The 16,544-nt window shown below is 41.9% G+C and overlaps 1 protein-coding gene across 1 annotated transcript in view; it reads left to right on the plus strand.

Annotated features, from left to right (window-relative positions):
• Nucleotides 1–14,880, plus strand: part of aldh7a1 (aldehyde dehydrogenase 7 family, member A1) — a 30,949-nt gene extending 16,069 nt beyond the window's left edge. Inside the window, exons 10-18 of the mRNA XM_079598937.1 lie at nucleotides 2,114–2,155; nucleotides 4,056–4,150; nucleotides 4,272–4,356; nucleotides 4,792–4,898; nucleotides 8,460–8,576; nucleotides 8,664–8,761; nucleotides 12,199–12,272; nucleotides 12,914–12,989; nucleotides 13,124–14,880. Coding sequence (XP_079455063.1) covers nucleotides 2,114–2,155; nucleotides 4,056–4,150; nucleotides 4,272–4,356; nucleotides 4,792–4,898; nucleotides 8,460–8,576; nucleotides 8,664–8,761; nucleotides 12,199–12,272; nucleotides 12,914–12,989; nucleotides 13,124–13,178 — 749 coding nt within the window. The 3' untranslated portion in view covers nucleotides 13,179–14,880. The remainder of the gene's footprint in view (nucleotides 1–2,113; nucleotides 2,156–4,055; nucleotides 4,151–4,271; nucleotides 4,357–4,791; nucleotides 4,899–8,459; nucleotides 8,577–8,663; nucleotides 8,762–12,198; nucleotides 12,273–12,913; nucleotides 12,990–13,123) is intronic.
• The last annotated feature ends 1,664 nt before the right edge of the window (nucleotides 14,881–16,544 follow it).

Below are 16,544 nucleotides of genomic sequence, written 5' to 3' on the forward strand. Positions count from 1 at the left end.
TAGACTAGCCTACTGTTTTAATTGTTTATTTAGCTGCAATTTCTTTGGCAATACAGATTTAAAATGTCGCAAGAATAAGATTCTGTTTCTTACTTAGGGTTGCATCGAGTTAGAGTTTATTTTCTGTTTTAAATAAATAAACTGCCCCCGACACTTTATTTAAACCTTGAAATGTCCAGGATCTGTTTTTAAAAATTTCTTCCTTTGCTATGGCGGGTATCAATTGTCAGTCATCTCAATTTCGAATTGACTTCAAATAAACAGTTACCTATCTAAGCATCAAGAATGGTAAAACATTTAACGCTGTCAGCCAAAGCTAGAGAGATTCGATCTCGCATCGCTTGGAGCTCCGTGAAGCTCGTGCTATTGCGTTGTCCACTGCGCTATCGTCGGTCCGCTGATAAGACGTTGCTCTTGCAAAGCCTCATTTACCCCTTTTCCACCAAGGCAGAGCTGGTGCTGGTTCGGAGCCAGAGCCTAGTTTCAAATCGGTTCTTTGTTTTTCCACCGCCAAAGCACCAGCTCCGAACCAGTAAAACTGGTTCTTAAGTAGCACCAAATCATTGCAGGGTCTAGAACGGAGCCAAGTAAGAACCGCTTGCGTCAGGGGCTGGGGGCGGGGTTACCGTGACCAACAAGACGAATAGAAACTTGTGACCGCCATTTTTAAATAGCAGCTAGTCGAGCTAATAGCAGCTCGATTATAATATCCGTCTATGTAAGTTACGGCGAGCTGCACGAACGCGTTGGATTCCGATGTATTTTTGCAATCCCATGAGCATCCATAGTATTGCAACGTCCGTTATTGTTGATGGCTTGTTCGAGATGCATCGGAGCGGCGCGGACCGATCAGAGCTCCGGGAGTATTTGGAGAGCATACGACTCCTTGTGCTTTTGATCGATTTCGCAGTGCTTTAATGTCACGCGGCGATCGGTCTGCGAGAAGCCGAACCATTTCGAACAAGCCTGGTGTGTTTTTGTTTGGCGCTGCCGCGCTAGCGTTGCTGGGCAACATGAGATGTATACACAGTGACGTAAGATCTGGCTCTGTTTTGGCTCTCTAGCCTGTGGAAAGGCAAACCGGTTCTTAGAAGAACCGTCAGTAGAACCAACTCCGAACCGGCTCTAGCTCTAGCTCTGAACCAGCACCTGGTTCTTGTTGGTGGAAAAGGGGTAATTGATGTAGCCTAATATTTTTCTATTGCAATGTTTTGTGTTGAATGTTTTCATTATTTATTAAATGTATTAGGCCTACATTTAATTTCAGTCTTGTGATTATATGAATTCATTTAACTACATGTTTAACTTGAATTGATCTGTTTTACCACATTTCAATCCTTCTCAATGAGCCGCGGCGCGGCGGCAGATTACGCAATAGAGAGAATAAACTGACACTTTTCAAAGTCTGCGATTGTAGCGCCTCTTAGCGGTCAAAGCCAGCAAATACACCCCCGCAATTTTACCGCCGCGGGAACGGCGGCGGTAAAAGTCTCACTCTGGTTGAGTACCATCTGTATATTGCATTAGATTTATTAGGGGCTTAGAGGAATATAGGCTAAAGTAATTTTTTCTTTGTGAAGGTGTGTATAGTTGTTAACCTGTGTTCAGGCATTTGTAATACAGTGAGAGTGAGTAGCCTGTGGTTATCAAGTCTCACTGTCTCACATTATAAATAAAATAATTCTTATTTCTTACCAATAGCTATGAGCTTGTGTAATTTAACCCAAGGAAAATAGTTGTACACCGCTGTAAATGATCAAGTTTTTATTTATTATGGTCTTCTATCTGCATACTGTTGCGTACCACATTTCCAAGTAAATGCAATACTTTTTTAGGTTTACTTTAGCTTATTTATTGAAACTCATGTTTCAATAAATAATGTTTCAATAAATAAGATAAACATGCCCACCTCAACTGTTCAATTTGATAATCCGGCCCTTGAATGTAGCTAATGGAGTAGCCCTGTAATCTAGTACATTGCATGTTATTTTGTTTAGTTGTTTGTTCATAATTGTGTGAGAATCGTGATATATATTTGAAAAAAATAAAAACAAAACAATGCATCAAGGATGGTTCCTGATTTGACTTTATCTAATATTTTGATTTTGTACAGGCCGTCAGCTGCTGGAGTTGGGAGGAAATAACGCCATCATAGGTTTGTTGCATTTCATTAATTGAAATTTTGTTGGAAAAAGTTGTATAAAGGCCCTTTCACACCAAGCACGATAACTATAATGATGTAGTTATAAAGAGGTAGCAGAGGTCACACCACAGCTATAAGGATATCGTTGGAATCACTTTCAGAAAGATGTTTTCCAACTGATAAACAATAAAAAATATCGACAGCCAATCAGAATCTATTCCGCTTTAAAGAGCTCGAGCATTTAAAACATTTAAAGTGTTATCATTTGTTGGTGTGGACGCTAATGCAGTTCTAGTATACGGTTATCTTTTATAGTTGTTCTTGGTGTGAACTAGGGCTGTCACATTTGAGAAAAATCTAATTCGAACGAATATCAAATACCAAGCTATGTATTCGAATATATTCGAATATCTACCGCCCCCCGAGAAAAAAAAAAAAAAACTTACGGAGATTCAATCACAACTTAAATAACAGTCATGAACAGGACTTCGGAAATTACACTTATAGGACTTGATATCCTTGCAAATAAACCTTGCCTTTCACGTGCATCTGGTAATTGGTGCCGACCGGTTGTGCAGGAAAGTATGCAGTTATACAATGTTGGACGCCTGGCGATACTCTGACCGTCTGCTGTGTTTCTGGGGCTGTTTACACCTGGCCACTTCAAGCGTTTTCTCAGATCGGATAGCTATCTTTTTTTATCAAAACGATTCCATTTACACCTGGTCACATAGGCCTAAATGTGTTTTTGCAAAACGGATATAAATCCGATCTTCAATTCCCGCGCTATATATGGATTTATGTCACCGAAAGCAACAGATATGAGCTGCATTTTATTGATTGATCATCAGCTAACATTTCAAAATCAAAGACTGCAATAAGAGAGAGCGGCAGCCCTGGTAAGATAATTTAGTTTCTTTACTTTTAATGAAGATTATTATTGTGTGTTAAAGCGTCTGCGACTTACTTTCACTTTGATTTGCGATAGTTTGCACGTTGGCTTGACGCTTGATGAATAGATCATCTGCGGTGATGCGTGTTGCAGCGCGCCGTCATATCTGACTACATACAGCCTGTAACACGCTTTCAAAATAACATGCTTTTTTAAAATAAAAAACAAACGATCTAAACATAGACTGTAAAAAAATGCGCTAGACATGGCACTTTAAAAACCGGATAGTTTATTTGTAGTTCGATTACGGATATTTCACGTCATGTTCGAATGCATATTCGAATATCGAATAAAAAGTGGCAGCCCTAGTGTGAACGGGCCTTTAGTCTTTTGAATAATTATAATGAATAAACTGTAGGTCTGCAACAACTAGTTGATATAATCGATAATGAAAATAATTGACAACATTGTATTAGTCAATCACAGAGGAACCCAGTCAGTGATGTGATTTACAGTTATGAACAACGCATTTCTATTAGAAGAACATGCTTTGAAACTCTGGAGGTCACAGTGAACCGGCTTCTGCAAAGTCCAAAGCAGGAGAAAACATTATTACACACATGCTTGGGAGCCGTTTCAGTTCTTATTGTTGGATATTAAAGTTAGCTTGTAAATTGACAATAATTACTTGAAATCTTACTGATGTAGCAAGTAATGATATTTGCATGAGAACAGGAACTAATGGGATAGAAGTATAAAAGGTTTTACTGTATTAAAACATTTACAACACTTAAATGACAGTAATGTGTACTATAATCAGAAGTGAACGAGTGTTCAATCTACTTCTTACGGCAAACCATTTGTTTGTACTTTTTAATCTGCTTTAAAACTTAGCTTTGTAAACCCTTTGCTGTGTATCATGGCCAACATTCATACATTTGAATCTGTTCAAAGCCTCCACCTCCAGTTTGCACATAACTATCTGTCTTTGTAGTCCATTAAGTCCTGTTTTTGTGGCAGTGTTTGAGGACGCGGATCTTAATCTGGTTGTGCCGTCTGCTGTCTTCGCCTCTGTGGGAACGGCTGGCCAGCGATGCACTACTACCAGAAGACTGGTTAGTATCGTGTACTAAAGAGAAGCACTAGTTAAACCATGTTTTTTCTTTATTTACTAGTTTCTAATTTTTTCCATCTCTTCGTCTGCTTGTTTTTCAATCTGCTGTCCTGCTGGATCAGATGCTGCATGAAAGTGTACATGACGAGGTTGTGGAGAGGATCGCTAAAGCTTACAAGCAGATTCGCATCGGTGACCCCTGGGACCGTAAGTTCAGTACAGAGTTATGGGTCTCATTCACTAATAATTGTGTGGATTATTCATAGTTCACAGGAGAACTTTTCACCCAATATTTCCATCTAATTTACATGTGCGTACATGCATGAATTTGTTCTTGGCCTCGTTCTGATGTTAATAAATCTATAAGTAATTTGGAGTATTTTAAATGAGTGACTCCATGCTCTGGGTTAGTTATTTGCATAAAACTATCTCCACATAAGGCCTTTCTGCATAACAGCCTTTCACACACACATTTCCTAAAGATGCACTCTTATCTGAGCGCATGTGCAGCAAGATCCTCAAACATGTGCAATCCTCATTTTCACTATTCAAATACAGTTTTATTGAGAAATGCATGAGACCCAATGTGTTCTGTCTGTTTGAAATACACACATGCATTAATTGTTCTGCATCCGGTGACAGCAAGCACTCTGTACGGACCTCTGCACACCGAGCAGGCAGTCCAGCAGTATCTGGCGGCCGCAGAGCAAGCGGAGCAGCAGGGCGGCACGCTGGTGTGCGGGGGAAAGGTGACGCTTCATTCTGTGCCTATAGCAGTGTGGTTGTCATTATTACACCAGAAACGGTGTCTTCTGACAGTTACTGTTAAAGCAACACTAAGGAAGATTTCTTAACTTAAAATAATGTTTCCAAAATCGTATCAGCGGTTCATCAAGTCGTAACCGGGTGAACGGCACTTCTGCCTCCGCTCTGCGGTCCTTTATCTGCTATAACCACACACTGTAAGATTGCCAGATCGGGTCACATTTCTGTTGTTCTAATGAGACATAAGAAAACTACAAATTTGACTTGCTTTACGTCAAGCATTAAAATAGTAATTATTTCGTTTTTCTTCGTTTCTGATGTCGCAATACATCATACTATCATGCATCATACTCTACCCTGTCTGTGGACATCGTTCATCCCAGAGCCGGCGCTGGATAAACAGCGAGCGTGCGTGCGACGGTACGCTGAATTATTTACGACGGCGGTAATGGGCGGCCTGTAGGGCGGCCACAGAGGAAAAGTTCTTTAGTGTTGCTTTAATGTTGATATGATGTTCCTCCTTTTTAGCCCTTTAAAGATATTCAGTTTATATTTAGGCCTTTAGCCGATCCTCTTATCCAAGACGAGGTTTTTTTTTAGCATCACATAGGAGGCAAATATCACGTATCGGCTAGAACCAATGAGTCCTGAACAACCTGAAGTGTCCTGAGTCCTGAACAATCCTAGGAAGACTTCTGTATTCCAGAGTCTATTCTACCTCCTTTAGTGGATTTTAACATTTTGGGTACGATCAACAGAACAGAAACTGTGCGCCTATAGTGACAATAATGTATTACAGCACTGATTACAGCATGATAAACTACAGCACAGATTACAGCATGATAAACTACAGCACAGATTACAGCATGATAAACTACAGCACAGATTACAGCATGATAAACTACAGCACAGATTACATCATGATAAACTACAGCACTGGTTACAGCATGATAAACTACAGCACTGGTTACAGCATGATAAACTACAGCACTGGTTACAGCATGATAAACTACAGCACTGGTTACATCATGATAAACTACAGCACTGGTTACAGCATGATAAACTACAGCACTGGTTACAGCATGATAAACTACAGCACAGATTACATCATGATAAACTACAGCACTGATTACAGCATGATAAACTACAGCAGAGATTACATCATGATAAACTACAGCACTGGTTACAGCATGATAAACTACAGCACTGGTTACAGCATGATAAACTACAGCACAGATTACATCATGATAAACTACAGCACTGATTACAGCATGATAAACTACAGCAGAGATTACAGCATGATAAACTACAGCAGAAGTGCCGGAGTACTTATACGGCTGTGCAGCTGTTAACAGAGTTTTTCTGTTCTAGTAAGCAGTCTAGAATGGAATTCCATAGCTGACATAATAATAAATACATAAATATACGAGGAAATGTAAAAAAAATGTTTTATACATAAATATACAAAGTAAAAATAATAATAATAAAGAAATGTAAAAAAAATGCTTTACCTAATTTATATATAATTGTATTTTTTTCCACATTTATTTATTTCACATTTATGTATATTTGAATTTGTCTACATTTATGAATGACTTAGAGATAGCCACTATGGCCAACATCTTTTATCACGTTTTAAGCCGTTTAATATCACCCTAAAGGCCAATTTATACTTCTGCGTCGGGTGCTGACGCGCACCTCCTCAAAAATGTAATTGCATGTCGCGACGACGCGGACCGCAAGATCTGTGAATGGTCGGCTTGGTAGCATTGCGTTTCCTCCTACGCTTTTCCGGCGTGTTCTTCTGCACCGCCCGCCATTTTTAAATTCAGAAGTTCTGTAAATTCAGAAATTTCACTAAAATTGACTTTTTCCCACTCGATAAGCTCCAGCTCCAACATGATCCGCTCTCTTTCAGTCGCCATTGCTTGTAGTAGCCAAATCAAAACAGCCACGAGAAATCTATACACAGTGGAACATTAAAACCCGACCCCGCCAACTAGCGTTACGGCGATGTAACTGCAGAGCAACGCAGACATAAACGCAGAAGTATAAATGCTCATGACGGCGTCGCCTACGTGCGTAGCCTACGGCGTACACCTGACGCAGAAGTATAAATCAGCCTTAACTGTGTGTATATTGGGTGACCATAGATGCTCTTATCCTGGGCATGACCGTAAAACATCGTCCGGTCGGATCACTAAAATGTCTTGGCACACATGAACAGAAACCACTTCTTCAACAGATCTAATAACAGACACCTTGACACAGAAGCACGTACACGTGAAATTATCCATATATATTAATCATATTTAATGTAAATGCACTGAAGGGGGCTGATAAGAGCTTATGGTCATGAGACTGCGGAGAGAAACCACTGCACATTTCACTGAAGTCTACGCAAGCATATTGATCAATGTTTCAAACATGACTGTAAATACAGTTTACATTTGCATTTCCTAATTTTGCATGTACAACGTGACAATTTAAATGCTTAAAAAAATTATGCATTTTAGAGAGGGGGCTCTTAGATAAACACAATTCAAGTCATCAATTGGAATTATTCAGCATTAAATCGAAGAAAAGATGCTCATGTAAGCACACACCTCACGCCATACACTAGATAAGTACACCGAAGCTTCATGCCTTGCTCCTGTTGAGCCCCTCAGATTCATGAGCCAACTGCATTTTAAAAAAGTAACTTCCAAATACAACATTGACAGCGACAGAAACAAACTTTTGAAATTAGTTCACTTCAGAATAAAAATGTCCTGATAATTTACTCTCCCCAACGCCAAGATGTCCATGTCTTTCTCTCTTCCGTGGAAAAGAAATGAAGGTTTTTGAGCAACACAGTCCAGGATGTTCTCCATATAGTGACTTCAACGGGTCGAAGCTCCAGATGTGAGTTTCAGTGCAGCTTCAAAGTCTCCACACGATCCAGCCGAGGAATAAGAGTCTCATCTAGACAAACCAGCGGACATTTTATAAAAAAACTAAACATTTACATACTTTTAACCACAAATTATCATCTTGCACGAGCTGCGATGCGCCACACATTACGTGATCACGCTGAAAGGTCACGCGTGACGTAGGCGTAAGTACCGACCCAGTGTTTACAAAGCCAACGTGCAAAGACTGAAGTCAAACGCCATTTACAAAAAATAAAATAAATAAAAGGTAAAACCATGATGTCGGACGATTTTGAAGTTGGAGAGAAAATTAGTTTTTTCGCCCTACATTTCTAAAGCGTAACAACCGTGACCTTTCCACGTGATCACACAATGTGGGGTGCATCGCAGAGCTAGTGCCAGACAAGCATTTGTGGTTAAAGTATATAAATAAATGTGGGGGGAAATACAATTATACATAAATTAGGAAATTAAAGTATAAATACTCTATTTATTTATTATATTTATTTGTGTATTTTAGTGTATTTTAGTGTTCTCTTGTATTTAAGCATGTTTGTGAAGTCAGCTTTTGCACCTCTTAACTTCACGACCTGGATGATGCATTGAAGTTGTGAACTGAAATCTGATTGGCAGATTATGGATCGCCCCGGTAACTATGTGGAACCCACTCTTATCACCGGACTGCAACACGACGCTCCCATCGTTCACGCAGAGACCTTCGTGCCTATCCTTTACGTGCTTAAATTCAAGGTGGGATATTTTATTTTATTCTATTTTGCATACTTTATAATATTATGAGATTCATATTTTTCTTGTAACATTTTACTCTGGTTTTAGACAGAGGACGAGGCGTTTGCCTGGAATAATGAAGTGAAACAAGGGCTGTCTAGCAGTATCTTCACTAAAGACATGGGCAGAGTGTTCCGCTGGTTAGGGTATGTGTGCAACGTAGTTCCTCGACAATAGCTGCTTCTCCACTGTCGAGCCAGGGCTAACTTAACTTATCAAGCCTTACCTTAACACTCCTCCATAGAACAGCGTCACCACACCATTCACCAGCTGACGGAAAACTAGCTGGATAGCTAAATGAGCATGACAGGAGCAGACGTTTGGTTTTACTCAAGACTCCAGCATAGTATTAACCTATGAAATCCGTTTTATTTTTTCCCAAAATCAGTTTTATTTTCTTGACTTTATTTTTTTATTTTTTACTCCATTTAAATTTTTTGGGGGACTTTTAGGGCTGTTTAGGGCCCTATGAATTTTTTTTTTTTTTTTTTGTCATATTCCATTTTTTCCTAATTCTGTGTTTTCCATTTTAAGTTTTCTGGATTTCATTTTAATGGTTTAATTACATTTTAATAATCAAAAAAACATGTATAATATTAATTGAATTCATAAAAATAACCATTTTTATCTATGAATTTTTTTTTCACAAATTCTGGTAAAGATATATGACAAATGAAGACATAAAACAACCATTTTTCTTTTAATCATATGAAATGAAACTGTCAAAATTATAATAGTTTTTCTCATATGAAACCGTAAAATGCTCAGAGCGGCTCTGGAGATGAAGTTCATGTTTATGTCCACATATATGGCGCTTTTCCACTGCATGATACGGCTCGGTACAGTTCGGCACGGCTCGGTTTGCTTTTCCACTGCAGTTAGTCCCGCTTTAGTGGGTGGGATTATAGCCTGATTGTTATAGTTTATCTGCTCCTCGGCAGCCAACGAGAGGAACGTCTGCACTTCGTCCACTGACCACGATTCAGCCATTTCTTTTTTTTGGACGTTTTTTTTCCAAGCAAGTAGTTTAAAAACAGGTGCTATGGCGGTGGCTGTTACTGGCTATTTAAATCGGGTTTGGTGTCTCTTGTCGCGCAAATACAATGATGCTGGTAGTGACTATTCTTCTGGCCAATCAGTGATCTGCAGTGTTTTCACGTCACATTTTAGTATCGGTACGGTACCCTTGGAACCTCAACAGAGGTGGTATACCATGCAGTGGAAAACCGCCACAGCGTGCTGTACCGAACTGTGCCGTACCGTACCATCCATCCATCTTCTTCCGCTTATCCGGGGCCGGGTCGCGGGGGCAGCAGTCTAAGCAGAGACACCCAGACTTCCCTCTCCCTAGACACTTCCTCCAGCTCTTCCGGGGGGACACCGAGGCGTTCCCAGGCCAGCCGGGAGACATAGTCTCTCCAGCGTGTCCTAGGTCTTCCTCGGGGTCTCCTCCCGGTGGGACGTGCCCGGAACACCTTCCCAGGAAGGCGTTCAGGAGGCATCCGAAACAGATGCCCGAGCCACCTCAGCTGACCCCTCTCGATGTGGAGGAGCAGCGACTCTACTCTGAGCTCCTCCCGAGTGACCGAGCTCCTCACCCTATCTCTAAGGGATCGCCCAGCCACTCTGCGGAGAAAGCTCATTTCGGCCGCCTGTATCCGGGATCTTGTTCTTTCGGTCATGACCCAAAGCTCATGACCATAGGTGAGAGTAGGAACGTAGATTGACCGGTAAATCGAGAGCTTCGCCTTGCGGCTCAGCTCTTTCTTCACCACGACAGACCGGTACAACGACCGCATTACTGCAGCAGCTGCACCGATCCGTCTGTCAATCTCCCGTTCCATCCTTCCCTCACTCGTGAACAAGACCCCAAGATACTTAAACTCCTCCACTTGAGGCAGGAACTCTCCACCAACCTGAAGTGAGCAAGCCACCCTTTTCCGACTGAGGACCATGGCCTCGGATTTGGAGGTGCTGATTCTCATCCCAGCCGCTTCACACTCGGCTGCAAACCGTCCCAGTGCATGCTGAAGGTCCTGGTCTGTAGGGGCCAACACGACAACATCATCCGCAAAGAGCAGAGACGAAATCGTGTGGTCCCCGAACCTGACACCCTCCGGCCCCTGGCTGCGCCTAGAAATTCTGTCCATAAATATTATGAACAGAACCGGCGACAAAGGGCAGCCCTGCCGAAGTCCAACATGCACCGGGAACAAGTCTGACTTACTGCCGGCAATGCGAACCAAGCTCCTGCTCCGGTCGTATAGGGACCGGACAGCCCTTAGCAAAGGACCCCGGACCCCATACTCCCGGAGCACCCTCCACAGGCCGCCTCGAGGGACACAGTCGAATGCCTTCTCCAAATCCACAAAGCACATGTGGATTGGTTGGGCAAACTCCCATGAACCCTCCAGCACCCTGTAGAGGGTATAGAGCTGGTCCAGTGTTCCACGTCCGGGACGAAAACCGCACTGTTCCTCCTGAATCCGAGGTTCTACTATCGGCCGTAATCTCCTCTCCAGTACCCTAGCATAGACTTTCCCGGGGAGGCTGAGAAGTGTGATCCCCCTGTAGTTGGAACACACTCTCCGGTCCCCCTTCTTAAAAAGAGGGACCACCACCCCAGTCTGCCATCCCAGAGGCACTGTCCCCGACCGCCACGCGATGCTGCAGAGGCGTGTCAGCCAAGACAGCCCCGCAACATCCAGAGACTTGAGGTACTCAGGGCGGATCTCATCCACCCCCGGTGCCTTGCCACCGAGGAGTTTCTTGACTACCTCGGTGACTTCAGCTTGGGAGATGGACGAGTCAACCTCCGAGCCCTCAGCCTCTGCTTCCTCAATGGAAGACGTGACGGCGGGATTGAGGAGATCCTCGAAGTATTCCTTCCACCGTCCGACGACATCCCCAGTTGAGGTCAACAGCCGCCCACCTATACTGTAAACAGCGTTGGTGGGGCACTGCTTCCCTCTCCTGAGTCGCCGGACAGTTTGCCAGAATCTCTTCGAGGCCAGCCGATAGTCATTTTCCATGGCCTCACCGAACTCCTCCCAGGCCCGAGTTTTTGCCTCCACAACCACCCGGGCTGCAGTTCGCTTGGCCTGCCGGTACCCGTCAGCTGCCTCAGGAGTCCCACAAGCCAACCAGGCCCGATAGGACTCCTTCTTCAGCTTGACGGCATCCCTTACTTCCGGTGTCCGTACCATGCAGTAGAAAACCGCCAATAGTGAGGCGGCAGAGGCTGAAAACACTGAGTGTGTGTGTCTGTGCCATTCATTCACTCAGAGACACGCAGAACATGCAGGATTTACGAAATAGTCTTTTTTGTGGGTTAATATTAACAGACACTTGTATATCGCGATTTGATTTAAGTGTACTGACCTGTTATTTTTTTTTGTTTGCGTGAAATTCCGCGTTATACAGTAAATTCAGTTTTTATGACTGGATTCTGTGATTCCATCCACTTTTTCTGTTGCCTAAATCATACAGCCCTAGTATAGATAAACTGAATGTTATGGAAGTGTCTTTATGTAAAACTTGGTGAGTTCATGTGAATGTCTAAGAGTTGTTTTTCTACCTATAGGCCCAAAGGCTCTGACTGTGGCATTGTGAACGTCAACATTCCAACCAGCGGCGCTGAGATCGGAGGAGCGTTTGGTGCGTGTCAATACATCAGTACCACACCGCTCTGTGTGTATCAATACATCAGTACCACACCGCTCTGTGTGTATCAATACATCAGTACCACACCGCTCTGTGTATCAATGCATCAGTACCGCACCGCTCTGTGTGTATCAATACATCAGTACCACACCGCTCTGTGTGTATCAATACATCAGTACCACACCGCTCTGTGTATCAATGCATCAGTACCGCATCGCCCTGTGTGTATCAATACATCAGTACCGCACCGCTCTGTATCAATACACCAGTACCGCACCGCTCTGTGTGTATCAATACATCAGTACCGCACCGGTCTGTGTGTATCAATACATCAGTACCGCACCGCTCTGTGTATCAATACATCAGTACCGCACCTTGCACACACAGTGCCTTATTGCAGTCGGCCATGCTGAAAATACCATAGACATTCGGAAACTCCACCACCAATTGAAGAAATGCAAAATGTGATAAAAAAAATTATTAATAGTTTGCGTGAAAATAAAGTAATTTATTTTCTTAGTCCTTCCACAACGATATCCCATTGGTCAGAGTTTGTCAAGTGTCACATTTGTAGGATTTGCCTGAACCAGAATGACTGCCGGTGTGTAATCTTCTTTTGATGTGTGTGTGTGCAGGAGGAGAGAAACACACGGGAGGTGGGCGCGAGTCGGGCAGTGACTCCTGGAAGCAGTACATGAGAAGATCCACATGGTGAGTGTTAGTCTTCAACACAACCTCAGGAAGTTTGGCAGCATGCTTGACATGAAATCTAGCGCCTATCATGTACAATGACTTTTCCTGTTGACATTTCAAACTGGTCTGAGACTGTCGTCCTCCTCTTGCAGCACGATCAACTACAGCAAGGACCTTCCACTGGCCCAGGGGATCAAGTTTGAGTGAGCCGTGATGTTGCCTAGTTAGCAGTGGGAAATAGCATTTATGATAGTTTTATGTAAATCTGTTTGTTTGTACTGCCACATAAAATAATCCAAAACAGCTCATCAGTCATTGCAGTGCATTTTGTAGCGCTTCTCCATGCTGCCCTTAAAGGGCACCTATTATGACATTTAAAATGTTCCTAATGTTGTTGTGGGAGTCCCCAACAACAGTTTTACATGCATGCAATGACAAAAAACACTTTTGTTTTCGTATAATATGCATTTATTTTTACCTGATTTGCTCACCGACTCCCAAATGATTCGTTCAACGACTCGTTTTTCAAACCCCTCCTTTGCGCGACGCTAATCTGCGTTGATTGGTCAGATGACCCAGCAGTGTTTACAGAGATAATACTTATTTTTAACACGGAGTGCAATGATGCTTTTATCAATTAAATTGTATTATAATAATGATTATAGTCCACTGCTTTATAGTTTGTAGTAAAAAACGAAAAATAAGATAAAGAATTTAATGTTATGTTAGCGAGCATAGCCCAGAGTTCATATTGTAAAAGCACAATCAGTCTTTGTTTGCATTAGCCCGATGCATAAACGTAACGTTTTTACAAAAAAGAAAAAAATGCAGTTACGTTACTACGAGGTATTAATCTATTCTTTAGACAACTCCGAAAACAACGACAAACACTTCACATATCTCAATACAATTGTCATTGAAGACCTAGAAGCTAAACGGTGCTTACACAACAAACAAAATAATTATTAAGCATGCTACATAAAATATAAAAGCAAAAATTATTAATAACACTTACAGGTTGTGATACGGAGGAGGAAGCTGATGCAAATACACTTGGAACTGAATCTTCCTTCAATATCAGCCGACTCGCGAATCCAAGTTTGATTGCATTTAAAAAGCAATCGTCTTCAAAATGGCACGAACAAAGCACAAGGCTCGGACTATACTTCTGTGGTATAGTTATATGAATTGTAGCCACTTAGTCTTCAAATGCTCCTCCTTGGGCAGATGAAAAAAGTTGTCTTTGAGCCGCACTTCAGAACACAGCGTCTCGTCGCCATGATGTTTTCCCTGCTGGCCTTGGAGCGCAATAAGTGGGCGTATCGTATTCAAATAACTTGACAAGTTGACGTCATCTAGTCAGAGAAAAAGCTTCGGTCTTCTAACGATTCATAAAAATGACTCAGAGTCGACTCTTACTTTTGAAAGACAATAACTTTATATACGGTGCACTTTCATATTTCAAACTTTGCAGGATGTTTTTGTTCACTTAGATCTATGTTACACACTACATGAAAGGTAAATTTCAAAATTCCATAATAGGTGCCCTTTAAAGACTCAACACTGTTTATTACCGATAAACCATGAGTCTATAAAACTGAAACTCTTACAGTGCTTTTGGGAAACGCTGCCCTGGACATGTTGAAAACTTTTAACAAGCGGAATTGAGAAGCACTGGAAAGGATGATTATTGGCCATTCAAATAACGAAAAAACTCTCAATGCTAAGATTGTAACTGAGAATGTCTTTTATGACCAGATGTCATCTGGTCTGCATGAGAATTAGAGCTGACACAGAAAGCTAATGCCATGCTTCCTAATAATATCAAAGAAAGCAAATACATGCTAGTTTGAAAGTTTTTGTGGTGATAGTCATTCCACACGATTAAAGAAAAAAGTTTTTGTCGTCATATGTGCTTCATTTGCCTTTTCTCTCACCAACCTTTAGCTTTAACTAAGCAATGTGTGAGGGACAGAAGCCGGTGGAGCCCAGAGGACATTGTTCACCCATGACCAGGAATAGAGGTTCTGGACAGTTCGAGAACTATATGATATTGTTTCGTCTGTGCATGGAACCATGTCTTCTCGTAAGCGTGAATCTGCCATTTGTAATACATGCGGGTGAGCGGCCTGAATGGCGGCAGCCATGTTGCGCCTCCATCTTGAAAATACATTAGCCAAAGAGGGACATAACTGGAAATTCAAGCTTCAAATGCGAGCGGAGATTACTCGCGACTGCCGGCAGATTTGAAATAATACGGCCACCGTAGGAGTTGAAATGCGTTCGGAGTGGGAGGGGCTAGAAAGTAATATTCAGTTGGTAGTCATATACAGTTTCACCGCTAGATGGGAGAAATTCCTACACAGTGTAGCTTTAAAGAAAAAAAAACGTAATTACTCAGATTTTATTACATTTAACAGGGTTCCCACGGGTCCTTGAAATCCTTGAAAGTTTGTGAATCGGAAAAAAAGATTTCAAGGCCCTGGAAAGTTTTTGAAAACGATCATAATAGATACAAGTCCTTGAAAGTGCTTGAATTTATTTTGTGCAAGAAGTTTTCTGGAAAAAAATCCATATTATTCCCTCCGGTCCGCTAATGTGTTACTTCGGCAGCACTTTGTGGCCTATACGTACTAGCTTGCTTGATTTGCGTCAGTTACGCGCATTTACGCGCTTCGTTAAAAGAGAAGTTCACTTGAAAATGAAAGTTAGCCCATGATTTACTTCTCCTCAAGCCATCCTAGCCTTTATATAGGGAGCTATACAGTTGGTTACAGGACATTACAAGTTTTTATTTTTTTAACGCCTCCAAATGGCACTTTTCTCACTTCAAACATTGTTTTTAAAGGCTTCCACTTTTAATGTGAAAATAAAAATATTTTTTATATATATAGTTCTATATATATATATATATATATATATATATATATGTGTGTTAAAATGGGAAAAAAATAGCTCATACATTTTTTATAAATATTGCGTAGTATCATAAAATCCCTTCAAAATTCGAAATAATCCAAAAATATTATTGAACAAAAATATATTACATTGGTTTTCCTGGGGGGGAAAAGAAGTTGCATGTCAAGGCTTCGGTCACTTTTGACCGCGACAGAGCCAAGTGTGACCCCTAAATGAAGATGACCAGAGGGTTAGGTCCTTGAATTTTAGGCTATTGGACCTGGAAAGTCCTTGAAAGGTCCTTGAATTTGAGGTTAACCAAGGTGTGGGAACCCTGATTTAAGCCCCTTTCACACAGCGCGTTGAGTGCCTTCTGTGTGAACGCAAACACGTCCTGGATTGATCCCGGGTTGGGGACCTAGTAACATTGCCGGGGTCCCGGAACTGTGAACAAAGAGCCAGGACCAATGCCGGAAGGGGTGTCGTAGTGATGACGCACGTGCCATCGCACAACTGTTGCTCTTAGAAAAAAGTTTGTTTGTGTCATCAACAAAGAACGAAAAAGTGTCTGCAAACTGGAAGGAAGCCGAGACCAGGAGCTCCTCACTATCCGCGCGGAAGCTGAGAGCGCTCGCCAGCTCTGTGGAGCGGTACACGATGTGTTAGTGTGCATGT

Source organism: Phoxinus phoxinus, assembly GCF_949152265.1.
Source record: "Phoxinus phoxinus genome assembly, chromosome: 23".
In the NCBI taxonomy this organism is placed as follows: Eukaryota; Metazoa; Chordata; class Actinopteri; order Cypriniformes; family Leuciscidae; genus Phoxinus; species Phoxinus phoxinus.